Source organism: Taurulus bubalis (assembly GCF_910589615.1).
Source record: "Taurulus bubalis genome assembly, chromosome: 8".
NCBI classification, from domain to species: domain Eukaryota; kingdom Metazoa; phylum Chordata; class Actinopteri; order Perciformes; family Cottidae; genus Taurulus; species Taurulus bubalis.
The window spans coordinates 21075840-21093974 of NC_136596.1; the positions used below are offsets into that span (position 1 = coordinate 21075840).

The window sequence follows — 18135 nt, forward strand, 5'->3', positions numbered from 1 at the left end:
GGATGAAACAGAACAAATGGCTGTTTAAATACTCATTGAAGCTGAGAGCCAAACAACGAGGCAGCTGGTGACTGGCTAGAGGACGACCACGTAAGTAAAATGTTGTGACCTCATGGTCTCATAGATTTCTACTGCACTTAGATACATTCACTAAACCCAACACGAGCAGATAAAGACAGAACATCCTATTAGACTCAGTTTTCTAACCTTTATTAGGTTAAATAAAATCAGAAACATGCTCCAGATTTACTTCCATCGTGATATATTTTTGTACACTAAAAGGTTTGCCTTGTCTTTGACATGCTGCTAAATATCTTTAAATGTGACGAGAGCACCCATCTGTTCCTTTAAGTAGGTCAAAACCTACATTCAAACACAATTCAATGCAATATATCATGTTCAGATTTAAACGATCAATCTTTTATTGGGTTTTGTATATTGTAAACAATAATTTCGGCTCCATTTGTTTACCTGAAACAGATTTTTTTATTTCTCCATTTTATTAAAAACAACTTAAATGAATAAGATCTTTCCTGCCTTCTCAGTTTCATAGATTGCTTAGTTTAAGCTTTCTTAGAATTTCCGATAGAAGCAGTCCTGTGCTGCAGGATTGAGGCCAATCACAGAGATGAGAAGTGAACCCGCAGATAATGAGATTAAAAGGTCAAATCGTTCTCCAGCTTCAGCTGACAAGACACGCTCAACTTTCCGCTCCGTGAATGAATGGGTTTCTCAGAGGCCAAGACTGCATCAGAGTTATTTTAGGATGTGTGTGGGGAGTCTGAAAATGTATACGTATAATCACATTTGTGACGCCAAAAAGTCATGTATCACGTTTAGAGAGCAGTAATGGATTCATTGTGTTGTACTTAAATAATACAGTGAACATGATGTGGTGATTGTTTGGTGCCCTGAACAGGAACAGTCATGGGATGTGGCGTCTCAAAGTCCGACCAGTTCCACAAAAGCTCCAGTAAAGGTAACCATGATCCTTCAAACATGGACTGATACACCTGTTCAGAAACCCTTCTCAGATGTTTGTGTCGTATTAATGCATCTTTATTTCTTTTCGCCTTTCTGCTCTGCTGCATGCAGCCGTCACATGTAAGCCACACCCGTCTTACTTTGTGTGTTGTGTCTTTCGGGTTTTCCAGATGTTGAATGTGTGTCCAACTCAAGCAGTAAAGACTGTTGTAGATATTTTGCTCAAGTAGACCTTAAAACGAACCGAAGATAAAATCTGCCATATTTGTGAAAGAGAAACATCTTGCAATGTCTCCGACGTTGACAAAAACGGACTGTAAAACTACATACATTTACTTGAAACACAAAAATATATGTCAAGAAGAGTGTAGAAAACAACATTTTGAGAAATGATATTATGTGATTGTCTCATTGCACAAAGATTCCACTGAAAGTTATGAAGTTATATTTCCACTTCTGTGTGTTTACTGTGAAGAATTCGGTAATCTGATCTAATCTGCATCTCTGCAGCATTGTCTGATCGGCTGTTGTCTTTGTTCCAGCTATAAGGTCTGCCATCCTGATTCAGCGATGGTACCGTCAGTACGTCGCCCGCACAGAGATGAGACGGAGATACACCTGGCACATCTTCCAGTCCATCGAATACTCTGGAGAACAGGCTCAGATAAAGGTGAGAAAGCACCGAGAGGCCGATCCAGTTAGGGTTCTGCATGTTTGCTGTAAAGTAATAATACAAATAGCTTCAACTTTTACGCCTCTTCCCTGTGCAGCTTTATAACTTCCTCGGCTACCTCATGGACAATTTCACACCCGCAAGCAATGAACGTAAGATTTGACCTTTCAACCAACAAACTGTCTCGCTCAAGAACTTCCTGAATTTGCAGGTCTGAGCCGTCGTCTTGACCTTTTCTTTGCAGGGAATTTGATCTCGCACATCTTCAGAGAGAACGATGTCTGTCGCGACGCAGAGTGGGAGAGGTACTTCTGCTACAAGAACATCGAGGTGCCAGAGATCTACTCGGGACCTCACCTCACCTTCCCTCTGACGGTGGAGCAGGCGGTCGGGCTGGTGGAGGCCTTCAGGAACAAGAAAGTAGGTCCACAGCCGTACAGCCCCGCCTCTGGTGTAGTATCACTGCACAAGATAGATGCTCCTTTCTGTTGTTCACTCGACAGACAGAAATAAACATGACCAGCGTTTTAAATTCTGATATATTTCTTACATCTGACAAAAGCAGATATTTATTGAAAAAAAGGAAAAATGATTAAGACCATAGATGATCTTTTTATTTTCCCCACACAGTCAGTTGATATTTGCATGGTGGATGAAGGAGGGCTCAGGTCCACAACACATATCATATACCTTAATATGTACTGTATATTGTATGGAGCATGAAACAGACCTGATCATGAGCTTAAGGAGTCTCAGTTGTCTCCTCAAAAGGGTTTTTGGTGTTTAGTAGGATTACCCCAAAACATTGTAATTAATCCAATACTGCTGAATGGCAATTTATCTTTTTCAAATGTCCAACATTTTCTTTCTTCCTTATGTATTTTGTCTTTGAGTCTTTTGAAAAACAATCTTTAAATGAAAAGCATCATTAGTTATTGTTGTTTTCAGTCAAGGTACGTGTAAACTATGCAACAAGCATGTATGCACACACAATCACAGCAGTTATGGGATGACGACCTGCTCATGTGTCTGAAAGCATCTTGCTGATAAGTTCCTCTCCCAGCAGCAGCTGCACTCGCGCTACGTCCTCCAGCTGCTGCTTGAGACGTGGAAACAGCTCCGGATGTTGCCAAATATCAACCGCATTTCCACCTGCCAGAGCAAAGAAATCACTATTTGTGGTGAGCAAAATAATTTGTTGATTCAATGAATTTTATCATTTTAGCAAAATGCCAGAAGTTGTCTGGTTTCATCATCTAAATTGTGAATATTTGCTCACTAAATAAAAAACCCTGTTATTGTAAACTGAATCTTTAGACTGTGTGTTGGATAACACACGTATATGTCAAAGTGTGCTTTGGTAGATGTGAGTGTTGGTTATCTTTCATTTATAAACCACTTTTTTTTAAAACATTTACAAAATATCAGATATTTTATAATCTAAACAAAAAAATATTTTTAGAGCAATATTCTACTTTCTGACAGAATGTAGACATTTGTTTCAATGTTTTTTCACATTTCCTCTTCCTTACAGGTGATTTGCACGGACAACTGGAGGACCTGCTGCTGATCTTCTACAAGGTCTAGACTTCATCTTCTAAAATGCTAAAATAACTGAACTTATGTGTTTTTTTCTTTTCAAGCTTATGGATAAACATTTAAATAATGTTAAAGATGCTTCAACAGACAGACATTTTTTATGGAATTGTTGAAATGCTCTGCTTTTATTATTTTAATCAAATTACTTTAGGGCCATGAATTAAAATAGTACTCCTGCAACTAAAATAAAATAAAAAGCAATTTCTTACATTTGAGAAGCTCAAATCAGGTAATTAATTAATGCTTAAACAATTTGAACAATTAACCTGTTAATGTTAATCTACTCATCAATGAATCAACCTATTTTTTCCTTCCTAAACTTTAGTTTTTGGTTAAATCGAAGATGCTTAGCTGCAACATGCTGCATTTTTCTACTTTTTCTACCAATTAGTTTGTGGGTGAAGCCGGATCTGTGCTTTCATTCTCTGTGCTGGTACCTCTTATTTGTTTAAATTCAGCTTGAGAATGATCTTTTCACACAGCTTTACTTGTTTACATTACAGAATGACATGCCGTCCTTGGAGAATCCCTACTTGTTTAATGGAGACTTCGTAGACCGAGGCAAAGACTCCATTGAGATCCTCATCATCCTGTTTTCATTCCTGCTCGTCTATCCGAGTGAAGTCTACCTCAACAGAGGAAACCACGAGGACCATATAATCAACCTGAGGTAGAATCAATCTAACTAGAGGGACAGTGAAGCCAAAAAAAAAAGGTACATTTCTAACAGTTTTCTTGTGTTTCTCTAACTGGCGTAGGTACGGCTTCACAAAGGAGGTGTTGACTAAATACAAGGTGGGTTTATATCACCATACCAACCATCAACTCATTCCTTTTATTTGTGTTTACTGCCCGGTGTTAACTTCTCATCCCTGCTTATTAAACTCTGATCCCTGATCCCTTCTATCTTTGGAGCAGCATATTTAGATTGTTTCAGCCACCTGTGCCTTCAAATTCCCAGTAAAGCTTGATGTAGCCATGATACCCTCCCAGTGTTACACTGGTCACACATCTGACTCTGTTGGCTTCTGATGAGTCACGGAGGTCGAGGTGGTGCAAAGATGTTTTAGATTTACCGGCCTTTGTTTAGATATGAAGGAAGTTTGAATTCTTACTCAGCAATATTTTTAAATGTTGGTTTGTAAAGGAACTCTCAATCTGAAACCACTACTTTATACTTGAGTCACAAGCAGCAACAACCAATGTCAACCAAAGTCGACCAGTCAAATAAAGACAACTACACACCAAGACTTGATCATAAAATAATTGACAAAACTAATGAAATACAACACATAGAAAATCCTGGACAATGTTTCCAAATGGTTCAATCTGGTGTAAAATAGTAAAACTTACAATTTTGAGGCCAAGTCTCTAGATTTAAAGTCTGATATTATTATAATCAGAATCATATTGAATATATGATTTTATAGGGTCCGAGTGTCTGTATCTGGCTACACAGTTTGTTATTGAGTTATTATTGGAGCTGATGTTGAACCTCCAAATAATGTATGCCTAATGCTTTTACACAGCATAAATAAATATCCCTCCACACAAGGTTTATATTAATTAATCAACAAATAATATATCTTAAAACACAGCACAAATACATCCCATAAAAAGAGTACAAACTTAAATACAGCGTAGCTCACTGCCCTTTATCAACATGACAACATACTTCCATAACACTGAGGTTGAGAGAGGAAGAGGAGGATGAAGGAAGTAATTTTGGTCCTCAGATGCACGGCAAACGGATCCTGAAGCTGCTGCAGAAGATTTTCAGCTGGTTGCCGTTAGCAACGGTGATCGACCAGAAGGTGCTGGTACTCCATGGCGGGATCTCCGACACCACGGACCTCGCCGTGCTCGCCAGAGTGAACAGACACCACGTGAGCTGTCCAACGCAGACATGTTCATAGTCAGTTTGTGGTATAAATTATTTAGAAAGTCCCTGACATCTCTGCTCTTCTCTGTTTGTTTTTAACAGTATGTTTCAGCGCTGAGGCCTCCAAAGAAGAGACACCAGAGCTCCGCCAGTCTGTCCATTGACTTGGACATGGACGAGGACATCTGGTCCCCCAACAAGATGTTCCTGCGTCGGAAATCCTTCACGTTTCTCAAAACCGTGCCTCGCGACAGCTTCCAGAACCGCTCGCTGCAAGACTTCTCCGACCGGATCAAAGTGGACGAGGTGGAGATCTGCAGAAGGAAACCGTCCATTTCCAACCCGGCAACCGGCGCACTAGAGAACGAGGCGGCTACGTCCGTGTCCTCCGAGTCCATCAGCAGCCAAAGTGGGATTGACGAGTGGAAACAGGTGATGAGTGGGTCGGGAGGAGAGCTGATTGCTCACCTACATCTATTCTTTTCTTTTGTTTCCTAAAAACCCAACTGATCCACATTGTCTTTGTTTTAAATTGGATTTTTTTCTTAGCTTTGTAAAGTTCCACATGAGTGCTCCTTTTTGCATTTATCCTTTTTTGTATTCATCTATTTAACTTCAATAGTGCACATGATACATTTTATTTGAAAAAAGGTGCTTTAAAGTCCCCATGAAATGTGAGTTAGAGCGTCTTTAGATTCTTTGCTGGGACACATTGCCCGGAGAAAGAGGATATTTGAGTGCTGTGCAGTTATAAGAGAGATTTAAATCAAATCCTTTGCATATGATTGGGCCGCTAAAAAGATCGAATATAGCGTGATACAGAGCTACAGATGACTGTGGCTCCACACTTTCACAGATGCATTAATATAATGGATGTCATATTATTGGTTACAATTGGCTTATATTATATTTTGTAAACACACTTCATATTTTGTTTTTTTAAGTAAAGATAGTTGTTTAAAATCGTTTTTGTATATATTGTTAAATAGTTGCATCCAGTATGACTGAGGATGTGATCTAAAAGGGTTTAAAAGGCGGTAACATTAGATAAATTAGGCCATTAAAACAAAGCACGGCCACACAAAATATCAACAAAGATACATAATAATACAAATAATGCATTACATTGGGGCATTGTCAAATGTCATTGGTATTTTAAAGGCAATTGTTGATTCTATCTTCTGCAAGTAAATTAGATAAGATTACTTTGAGTCAGTGTTCTGCGGGTGAATTCTCCATGTCCTCCACAAAGGAAAACCATGACTGTTTCCAAGGTCTACTACATTAGATACGATTACTCCTATTGGCCATTTCATACACTCAACACTTCTACTATAAAAATACAAAAGTACAGCCCATGTGAGATATTTATTTGGTGACTTTGTCCAGCAGAGATTCTTTTTTGATCAGAAGTCGCGGCCTTTGTGTCTCCGCTCTGCTCTAGTTCTGAGTCTGATGAACTCCGTCAGCGATCACCACTCACCTGCTGTGTATTGTTGCCAGCGTGGGCTTTAACGTGCTGTAATCCGCCGCGCCATTAATCCCACTACTGTCACCATTTTAAGTAGGCTGTAGAAATCCATGGTCCCATTTTACTCTGGTACTTACTTTGTGCTTGTTCAGGTCCAAAGAACTCTGAATGGGAAATATCTGAATTGTAAAGTACATATATTATATAACATATATATATATATATATATATATATATATATATATATATATATATATATATATATGTGTATATATATATATATATATACACATGACATCACATGATCTTCCTCAGCAGACAGAGTTTGCCATTGTAGATGTTCCTATTTCCATTTGTTTAGTACTTTTAAGGGCTTCAATCATTGTTTTTCAAAAGATGAATTCAATCATGTTCATTTTAATTTTGTGCGCTCAAAAATCAAAAGGTTTAAAGGTGTAAATCCATCCCTCCCGTCTTTCCCGTACTTCTACAGATCCTGGACCTGCTGTGGAGTGACCCAATGAACCAGGACGGCTGCGTGCCCAACGAGGTGCGAGGCGGAGGCTGCTACTGGGGCCCCGACGTCACCGAGGACTTCCTGAACAGACACAACATGCAACTCATCATCCGCTCCCACGAGTGTAAACAGGAAGGTTACGAGTTCTGCCACAACCGTAAGGTGAGCTCAGACACCGGCGGCCCACAGACGCTCTGATGACTTCACTAAAACACTCAAGCTTTCGTTCATCTCACCTAGGTCCTCACTCTGTTCTCCGCCTCCAATTACTACGACGTGGGAAGCAACAGGGGGGCCTATGTGAAGTTGGGTCCAGACCTTGTGCCTTATTTAGTTCAATACCAGGCCAGCAGCATGATCAGAGAGCTCACCGTGAGACAAAGGTACAGAACAACTAGCAGAGAATGTTCATTCACAGTATGACTCATTCCACTGGGGTTGCAACTAGTTCATCTTTCGCGATTGATCAATTAATGTCAGGAAAACGTGAAAGAATGCCTTTTATATTTTCCCGGAGCTGAGGACAACATCTCCAATATTTATGTTCAGCAAACGATTAAATATGCTACATATTTGCAATGTACAATTATATAAAAAAAAAAAAAAAAAAAAAATTGCGCACGTTTTAGAAAATCTTTGTAAATATGCTTATTTACTTTTTTTTATTTAATGTTTCCCATTAAGTATGAAGCTACAACTAGCGGCTTAGCTTAGCTATAAACAGATACCCTGTCTCTGTACAAAGTTAAGACAATTAACCTCCAAGCAGCATTCAATCTCCTGATTAAACACTTTATATCTTGTTTGTTTACCTGCGTTGTTTACCTTTGAACAGAGCCAGTCTTTGTGATAAGCCGGGTGTGGCTTCATTGATTAACGTACAGACTGAATGAAATAATTAATTCCCAGACACTGTCTCATAGCAAAGCTTCTTTTAGATTGTTTAAAATAACATAATCCTGTTCATCACCTGCTATATGTGTTGTTATCTTGTCTACAGTGTCGGGCGAACCGAGCGCTCAGCCCTCAAAGTCCTGCGGGAGCAGGTGTTTGCGCACAAATCTGACCTCATCTGTGCCTTCAAAACGTTCGACAGCAACAACACAGGTGTGTAGAACCAGTTCAGTCCTCAGCGGATCGGGTGTTGCCTTATTCTGTTACAGATCAAGTGTGTACTTCGCCCCGTAGTTTTCAAAGGAAGGGAGAAATGTGAGCTCCCAACTTGTAATCCCTATTCAGATAAAAAGAAACGTGGGAAGACCAAAAGTCCATCCGGGAACGTTGGACAGTTTCACAGAAACTGTTGTTGTTCAGGGTTTTACTTTCATTCAACACCCTTGTTTCTCAAATACGTACTTAAGTGAATATTAAAGTATGACATTTCATGTAATTCAGCTCACATTTAGTATGGGGCGACTGTGGCTCAGTGGTTAGCATGCCCGTCTTTCAATCAGAGGGCTGGTGGTTTGAGCCCCGGCTCCGCTAGTCCTTGTTGTTGTGTCCTTGAGCAAGACACTTAACCCCTAATTGCTCCCCGTTGCTGTGTCTACAGTGTATAGAGCAAAAATGTAAGTCGCTTTGGCTAAAAGCGTCAGCGTAATGTAATAGTTATTTTACAACAGGTTTACTTGCCTTGAAAACTCAAGGGTCACTTACATGCTTTACATTTCCTTTTACATTTCCTTACAAAATAGTTTTCAACTGCGTCTCCAACGGTTGATGGAGTTGCTTGCCTTTGTAATTTCTGTAATGAAAGTCTTGAAGTAAAAATGCTTTCTTTTTTTGTATTCAGTGTATTTTTGAGCACGGAAAAGATAAAGAACCAAATAGGTTCATCTTCTCACAGAGTGAAGGTTGATTTATTAAGAATTAATAACGATCTGTTGTTTGAGCTTGATTCTGATATCAACATTTGAAATTTCTAAAATCTGCGAATGATATCCGGCATTGTTTTAAAATGAATATAACACATAATGAACACATAACATTTTTATAAGAATCCCTTTAATTTGGTTACAGTTGAAATTTTTTTTTATCATGTCATGACGGGTATCATGTCCACCTCCATCAGGTCTCGTGTGTCTGAACGACTGGGCCTCTGCAGTGGAGAGCGTGATGCACCTCGGTCTTCCCTGGAGGATGCTGCGCTATCAGCTGGTGCCCTGCAAGACCAATGGCGGCATGATCGACTACCACGAGTGGTTCAATGAGCTCGCCATCAAAGGACCCAGCGCGGATGTGAGTTACGCAGCTGCAGACACAAGGTGGTCTCAGAAATTATAGTGTCTGATTTAAGGATATTGGATATGCAGCCCATATGTTTTGCTGAATCAGACACACTAAATTAATCAAAAAACACTCAAATACAGTTTGAATTCAAAATAAAGAACTCTGTTTTCTTGCAGCACATTGACCAGAGTCTGCTTGAGACTCTGTATCGTCACCGCTCCACCTTGGAGACCATCTTCAGAATCGTAGACACCGACAACTCAGGTAAAACAATTAATGAATCACTGAAACTGGTTTCATGTATTTTCATGTATACTGTAGACATATATACACACTCCTGACTTCAGCATATTGTGTTGTTCTCCACCTAAAACTATCACTCGTGTGGTTTATACAGGGGAAAGAATGTGTCGGAATTAGTGTATTGACTCACAGAGACAATCCAATGAGATACAAGCGGCTTCAGTGGAGGCGTAAAGTGTGTCAGGGCTCTGTGAAGTGTTTGTCGTGTCCAGATGGAGACGTTTACAGAGTTCAGCCTCTGTTAATCTGTAGCATGCCCAAAGGCTACATAAGGTTACGGCCATCCCAGTTAAAACAAGGATTAACCCACTGATCTACTGGCCACCCCATCCCCCACATCTAATCACACACTGTTTCCTTTCTCAGTATCAGCCTGTTTCTAAAATGTCTAATCTCTTCTTTTCTTCTTTTCCTCCTCCTCCCAGGCTTCATCACCATCCAGGACTTCCGGCAGACCTGGAAGCTGCTAAGCGTCTACCTAAAGATGGAAATCACCGACGACACCATCTCCGACCTGGTCGTCACCATCGACCGTAACCAGGACGGCAGCATCGACATCGACGAGTTCATGGAGGCCTTCCGACTCACGGACAAGAAGAGCCGGCTGGAGCGAGGACGCAGCATGTTCATGGGGACGGCCACGGACCTCACCAAGCTGGAGGGAGACCCCAACATTTGAGCAGAGAGAGACTGACAAACAGAGAATGACCTCGGCTCGGATTCCATCGGAGGGGAGGGAGGAGATGAAGCCAACGCAAGCTGCTTCAATGACGCACTTTGAGACGTAGGACGCTGCTGCAACAGCCGTGTAGATCACATGGGATTAGAGAGGGGATAGAGTTCAGGGTATTTGACAGCAAATGTTCATTTCACATGTTGTTTAACCAATGAGAAAGTGTGTGTGGGGGGGTGGACACAACTTCATTTAGTTTCTTTTATGAAGTTAGAGTTGTTAAAACTGTTGCAAAGGCAAAATCCACAAAAGCAGAAGCAAGAAAGCATCATATTTAGGCTACATTATTATTATTCACATTATTATTATTATGAGTAGTAGTAGTATTGATCCATCGATTTGTATGACATCAAAACTCATATATCAATAGGTTCAGAGAGATAGAGAGAGAGAGAGAGAGAGAGAGAGAGAGAGAGAGAGAGAGGGAGAGAGAGCGAGAGAGAGAATACATATTCATATTGCAACAGTAGCTTGTTGTTAATTGCTGAAGTTGATTATTTGCATAATCAATTCATCTGCCAATTATTTTCTAAATTAATAAATGTATCGTTTGGCCAGTATAACATCAGAAAAATGCCCAGTGTCATATCTGAGATCCAAAGGTGATGTCATGAAATGTCTAATTGCTTTGTCCAACCAGAAAACCAAAACCTAAAAATGATCACTTTACTACAATGTAAAGACAATTTAAAAAAGAGCAAACGTTCACATGTTGACACACTTAAACAAGAGTGTTTGGATGTTTTACTTTAAAAAAATGACTCAAACAATTGATCTATAATTAACTCATGAATTAACTAATAACAAAATAGGTGGAAATACATTTTCTATATAATTGTCCGTAAAACGTTGAAAATTTGCGAATATCTCAGATGCCTCTTCAAATGACTTGTTTTGTTAAACCAACAATCCAAAAAGCAACCATATTCAGTGTATAATGTTATAAAACGGAGGGGGTGGAAACAGGTGGATTTCTGTGGATTCACTAATTGATTAATCAACTAAGTATTCAGTGTGCAGGTGTTGCACTTTTCCTTCATGCTAATCATTCAGCAGCCTTGCATCTACATGTGATGTGCACTCCACTTGAAGACTAGATACCAGAAACTAAGCATGAATTACATTATATGATAAAACAGGCAGTAATCGTGCAGCTCTTCATTTGCACTCATTAAATACAACTTCAATGTTGCTGGTGCCTTTGCAGTAGAAGCATTTTAACTTCTAGAGAAGAAGTTAAGTCTGCACTGATGATGTTTTGTATCAGTGCCAACTGCCAACGATTCACTGCGGTCCCTCCTCGTCTCACGTGGGATTTGACCCTCTCCTTGTCCAGAACTGAGAACTCATGCTTTTACTTATTTGACTTTTAGGATGTTTGTTTACCTCCAAATTGTTAATTTCAAGACAAGATGGGGATACTTTGATATTTTGTAAAAAATGATTCTTCGTTTTCTTGCCGTCTGTTCAATATGACGCTCGAGCCAGGGGGACACGGTTAGCTTAGCATAAAGTCTGGAAACAGGCTCTGTCTGAAGGAAACACAATCACACAACTGGCACCTCTAAAGCTCGCTAATTGACATTTTGTTTTATTATGTTCAATCCGTACTAAAACTAATTTCAGAGATCGTAGTGGACAGAGCCAGGCTAGCTGTGGCATCATATTCAACCTGGTATCAATCTTCTTACCTAAGTATAGTCAAGAAAGTAATAACCAAAATGTTAATCAATTTTTTAAAGATTTGGAAACATGTTTTAGTTTGTGTTTTTTGTTAAAGTTTCTATTCATAGATAAAGTTCCCATATTGTTTAATATTATTATAACTCAACCAAAACAAAGATGAGAAAGTCAGTGTGCATATGTGTAAAGTTTGTTGTCTGTAAAATGTAGATGTTATTTTATGGGGGGGATGGGAATGTAACAACCATGTAAAACCTTTACTGTAAATACATCTGATCTCAGTCAAATTTATAACATTCATTTGTGTGTGTGTGTGTGTGTGTGTGTGTGTATGTGTGTGTGTGTGTGTGTGTGTGTGTGTGTGTGTGTGTGTGTGTGTCTGTGTCTGTGTCTGTGTTTGAGGTAAGTGATGTTTATGAATTACAATTTAAAGAGCCATAAGTGATCTAAAAGTAGTCTAGAGAAAATATAACTTTTTTAAAAGTATACTTACAAATTTGTCAGTAGGTAATGCTTCATTTTACAGGTCTACCATTTCTTTGGAGGTTTTTCTGGAAATATATAACTATGTAATTTCATATAGCTAAATATAACTTATTGATCTGAACATTAAAAATAATGTGTTGTTACAGGCATTCATGTGCTCTTAATGTGTTGCTCCCTCTCAACACACATGGTTGTGTTAAGGCTACCTGCTTACAGTTAGCAGCATTTTTTTTCATTATTTTACTATTTCCTAAATAATTTAAGTTTACTAATAAAATAAAAAACATACATATACTGGGATGCCGTTGAATGTAGGCATTTTTTTAAATCAACTTATCAATGTAAATCGAATCAGCTCTACAATAAAAATCTGTACTATTTAACAAAATATGACAAAACTGAGCCAATTGGCCATTTAAAAAATAATATATATTTTCTTAAAAGTGATAGCTGAGCAACATTTAAATAATTGTCCCTCAAACTGAAGACCACAAACTGAAATACACAAATGCTTTAACATGTTTAAGTACATTTAAATCACCTGATCGTATCATAAATAACAGCCTCCTGCACATGTTTTGGCTTTGAATATCTCCGCTCACATCAAATTAGTAATAGTGTCCTTTCTGGACAGTCAAAGTAGTTTTCAGTCACACCAGCAGGGGGCGCAGCAGACCATTGAGTACAACTTGTTCACCAGGAGACCAGCTCATCTGAACTGCCACTGACTGACAGAGTTATATGTACACAGTGTAACTTAAAACACAACAATTATCCACAAAAACTGGCCAAGAATATTATATACAGGGTTAACTGAGATTCCTGTAGTGGACACGCTACACCACGACTTTCAGCCGCAGCAGTTAATAGACATTCTTGGGGTTTAAACAGCATTATCTCCCTCTTAGCCTCTGTGGTCGGCATAGTAGTTTTCCTTTCAAATGATAATCTTGAAGTGGGTGGATATTAAAACATGCCCGGAGCTGCCTGCAGTTTAAACAAGGTTGGATTAAATAGCATTTGCACGCATCATTGACGTTTACCTGGAGAGGAGAGTTTGTCCTGAAAGAAAAAGACTTGTTTTCAGGCAGATTTGGGGAGACAGTGAGCACATATGTATGAATATAAATAAAAGTAGCCGGTCAACATTTTTGTTACTAGATTGATTCACTTCCTTGCCAAGAATTAACTCACTTACATGAGAAGATTGATGACGTTCGTTTGTAATTTACAGTAAATATTATGATGAAAATGTTACAGCGTATCTTATTTTAGTTCAGCTTAAAGCTGGAAACAGGGACCCGGTTACAGGGTGGAGACAAAGTCCACCGATCCTCACCTCTAAAGCTTGCTCATTAACACATTACATCTGGTGTGTCATGTATATCTTTGTTCAAGTGCAAAAAATAACAAGTGGCCCTTTCTGCCAGCTTCTTTTTCTTTGGTTTGCAGAGCATCCTTTTCATCCTAGCATAACTCAAGATGTCCCACTCATAACTCACTGTAGAATGTAAAAGTTGGAGTTTTTACATTTTGTACAAATTAAACAAAAGAGACATGAAGCGTTAATTAGCGAGCTTTAAAGGTGCTGGTAGGCTGAATTTGTGTTCTCAACTTGGCCTAGTTCCTGTTTCCCCTTTTTCCAGTATGTTAAGCAAAGATAACTGTCTCCGAGCTGGAGTTTCATTTGTTAACAAACAAGACAGAGATTCTTAAGCAGCATAAAACAGGAATGTCCTTCCCTCTGGTGCTTTTCACATCCAGCTACCACCACCATGCCCCACTCCTCCCCAAAGACTCACATGATGGTGACAAGTGAGACAATGAAGAAGGCCGTTAGACCTCTTTTTCCAGTGTATTGGAGGAGGGGGTGCATCTATTGTTGACTGCCTGCAGGTGGTCTCATCGTTGTAAAGCTGCTGGAGCGTTGCCTTAACGAAAGGTTCTCAATCAACCAGCGTCTAAAAGCCCTCGCTGTGATAGGTTAGGTCTCCACTGCCTACTGAACACTGCGTCGACAGTGTTTTAGTTATAATTTAACCCAAATAACTCAGGAAATACTAACAAACAGCTTGAACTACAAAAAGAAGCTGTTTCCACTCAAACAACCGTAAATCAGAAGAAAGACAGAAACTATATGAACTCTACATCTATTCATGTCAAGTGAAAAGGCCTGCAGGGAGGGAGTTTGGCTGATCATCTGCTCTCACGGTTTGACAGTCGCATGTAGAACTGAAAATATTTTGTCAATGGAAAGAAAAATAATAATTGATTCAGGATTTTGGAACTTGTAAACACATGCACTGTGAAACATTTTCTGTATCTGCTTCAAACTTTTTAACACCACATCAGACTCAACACGTACCCGCTCCACTGTTGCATCAGATTGTACGCTATGAACGCTAACGCTAACGCTTGCTAACACAACATTTTCGTAGTTTGTTGTTGTTTGCAACGGTACAAAAACAAGTTGGAATAAAATAACGTTGAAGATAAATAAACTGTATTATTGTTTGTTTTCTTAAATGTTTCTGCATTGTGTATAAAAAAAGTAGAACAACATTATTTTACACCACTAATTGTTCTTTTGAGTGATTATCTTCTTCTTTTTGGGCCCCATGTGTCATTTTCTTTTGTGTCTTTTGGCTTCCTGGCAGCTTTATTTGAACATTTTAAGTTAGCTGATTTTGTTCTGCAAAACAATATTATTCATATGGGAAGAGGACAGTTCAAAAGATGTCAAAGACAAAAATGAACCCAGACTCCAGAGGGTATACAAGAAAGCATGAGAATCAGCAGAGAAGCGTCGTAGTCGAAGCGTCAGTCGGCACGAGCGCCGGCTCTCCTGAAGGTCGATCAAGGCCCAGAAGAAGTGAACACCGAGCACCTCATGGAAACACTGAAGGAGAGAGCCTTCAGTATGATGTAGGAGTATGATGCCGGCAGGCCCTGAAAAGATAATATCAAGGGCTGCAAATGATGCAAGTTCTCAAAAGAGTTCAAACGAGTAGAACGTAACTTCACTCCCCCCCGAGGCCACGAGTTTGAATACAGCTGCAGCTCCACTATTCACACCCTCGTGGATTTATTTGTTACAGTCAAGATGAATGACAGAAGCGTGTGACCTCCTGTTCTCCCTACAAACCTGCCTGTGCTTGTTGCAGTTCAGCTGGTGGTTTTCACATGTGGGAGAAATGAGTCAAACCAGTGAAGGGTTATCACTGCGCATATATGAGAAGGATTTTCCCCTGAATGTGTTGAATGTTTTCGCATAAAAGTGAGTATAGAAAAAGTCCTTGCTCTCTAATCTCTGTGTTTGTCCAGTTAGTCCAGGGAACAAGAAACGAACTTTATCTAACAACTTTGGCCTGAATGTTTATGTAGGGGATTTCTTCCATGAAAACATGTAGACTGCTTTTAATTAGAACATACAGACTTTCCATGGCACGGAAATGACATGAAAATCTGAATTTTTTTTATGCAACTGAATAACTAAATGTGACATTTTGAATACATAACATTGAATTTTTAAAATCAGTGGATACACAATTTGGGGAAATATGCTCATTTGCTTTCAGTGGCGTAGTGATCGTGAGCAGCTGGTTGGTTTAGCTTAGCATAAAGACTTGGGCACAAGAGGAAGCAGCTAGCCGGGCTTCTATATTGCTCACTAATTTACAAATCAGTTTGTTTAATCCGTACAAAAACTCAAGTGTAAATTTGAGACGTTGTGGTTTCATGGCTGGTTTTGTGCCAGACTATTTCTTGGATTGTTTCATTCTTTTATGCTACGCTGAGCTAAAAAGCTGTACCTTCATAGAGAGTGGTATCAATCTTTCCTTAAATCTCTAAATATCACTGGATATAAAAATAAAAACCCACTGGATTTGTAGCGTTGAAATATTTTATTTTGAAAATCATCTGAATTTGTGTGTTGAATTTTATTTTCAACTTTAAAGGTTCCTCCAAGTTTTACAGTTTTTCTCCAGGGTGCAAATTCCGATGAAAAATGTATGTTGGGGTGGTCCATCTGAACTTCACTTTCTTGTATCAAATTATTTGTAGGATTAGCTTTTTGAAAATTGCACTTTATTTATTTAATCTCAATGCTTTAAATTCAATGGTACTTACATTTCAACAAAAAGTATCTAGTAGAGGTTAACTCGACAATAATGTGTTTAGTAGCTTATAATATACACCTACCTACATTCATCAACTCCTCTGGATGAGCAGTTAAAGCTCCACAAACTGATTCACATTTCTCTCTGACAGTTAATCAAAAGACAGCAGACAACTGTGAACTTTGCACTTGACTGCAACTTTTATTTTTTTGCAAATACACTATAAATTTTTACAAAAGCACTGTAGAAACATCTGTGCAGTGTAAATTATCAAAACTAAAAATGGATATTACTTATTATTCATTTTGCACCTCATATGACAAGAAGGATTGTCATTTTCAGCAGCAAAACAAATTAGTATATCTCAAGAGGAAACGTCTGTTAGTGACTTCAGAACATCGAAATGGGGAGATGCGGTTGTTACACCAAAGAGCGAAGGAAATCATAATAAAAGGATGGTATGGCACTAGTGCTCATCCCTGAAGGAGGGCTTCATTCATCTAGATTTACATAGCATCAACGCGTTACTTTACTCAGTCATCAAGATAATCAGCCTTCCAGTAAAACTCACTCCAGTTTGACAGAAATGGTGCATCGGCTCCACAAACAAATTTACTCACACAAGTTGTCAAACACCCAAATCTTAGACCATTCATGAACACCCTTACAGACATTTTTACAGGTCTCTGACAGCTCCCAGTGTCACATACTGGTCCACCTTTTTACACTTTTTTGTATTTTCAGTCTGGAAAAAAATATGAAATGATCAATAATGAAATACTGAATAGAACCACAACAGAAAGAAAGAATGAAGCTACATAAAAAGGAAATACTTTTACACAACTATCAAAAATAACAAAAAAGATACATAAATATTGTGTGGGCCCCTTACAAATCAATTTATTTTACACAACTCTGTATTGCTTCGTCTTACATAATACTGAGATCTGCTCACAAAGAGCATCGATTACTTTTCTTTGCTCTTGTACTGGCTGACAAAAAGCAATACCCATCAATCCAACTTGTGAAATGTCTTCTTTTTTTTCTTGCCTTAATGTAAAAAGGCACATATACGCATGTTAACTCTCACACAACAGTGCTGCAAATACTTCACATAAGTGGTGGCACATTTCTAAAAAAAAAAAAAGAAAAGAAAAGAAATTCGGTGGGCGGTGGTTTTCTGGTACAACCGTTATCAGAGGAGAGTAAACACGGTGCTGGGGCAGATCTACTGGGTTATCTTTGGTCAAGCAGGGACAAGCCAATAGGCTCGAAGGATTGGACCCAAAGGTCGGTGTAGTAGAAGTCAGACAGAGGATGGCTCAGGTGTGTGTTTGAACAGACGTTGTACACACGCGACTCTCGGGATTAAGGTCTCTAGGGTTCAAGTTTTTAAAAGGTGGATAACGATGGTCTGCGAGTTTGCACAAGGCGGTGGTTACTTGCATGTAGGT

At 39.0% G+C, this 18135-nt stretch overlaps 1 protein-coding gene across 1 annotated transcript; it reads left to right on the top strand.

The window, feature by feature from the left end:
- Positions 1–927: 927 nt before the first annotated feature.
- Positions 928–10337, top strand: ppef2a (protein phosphatase with EF-hand domain 2a; the record flags this gene model as incomplete). The annotated part of the gene is made up of 16 exons (XM_079221760.1): positions 928–979; positions 1527–1654; positions 1755–1809; positions 1902–2077; positions 2724–2838; positions 3192–3238; positions 3760–3926; positions 4015–4051; positions 4993–5142; positions 5241–5570; positions 7103–7288; positions 7367–7509; positions 8127–8233; positions 9198–9364; positions 9532–9619; positions 10084–10337. 16 exons carry the CDS (start codon positions 928–930, stop codon positions 10335–10337), a joined length of 2202 nt encoding a protein of 733 aa, XP_079077886.1.
- Between the last annotated feature and the right edge of the window lie 7798 nt (positions 10338–18135).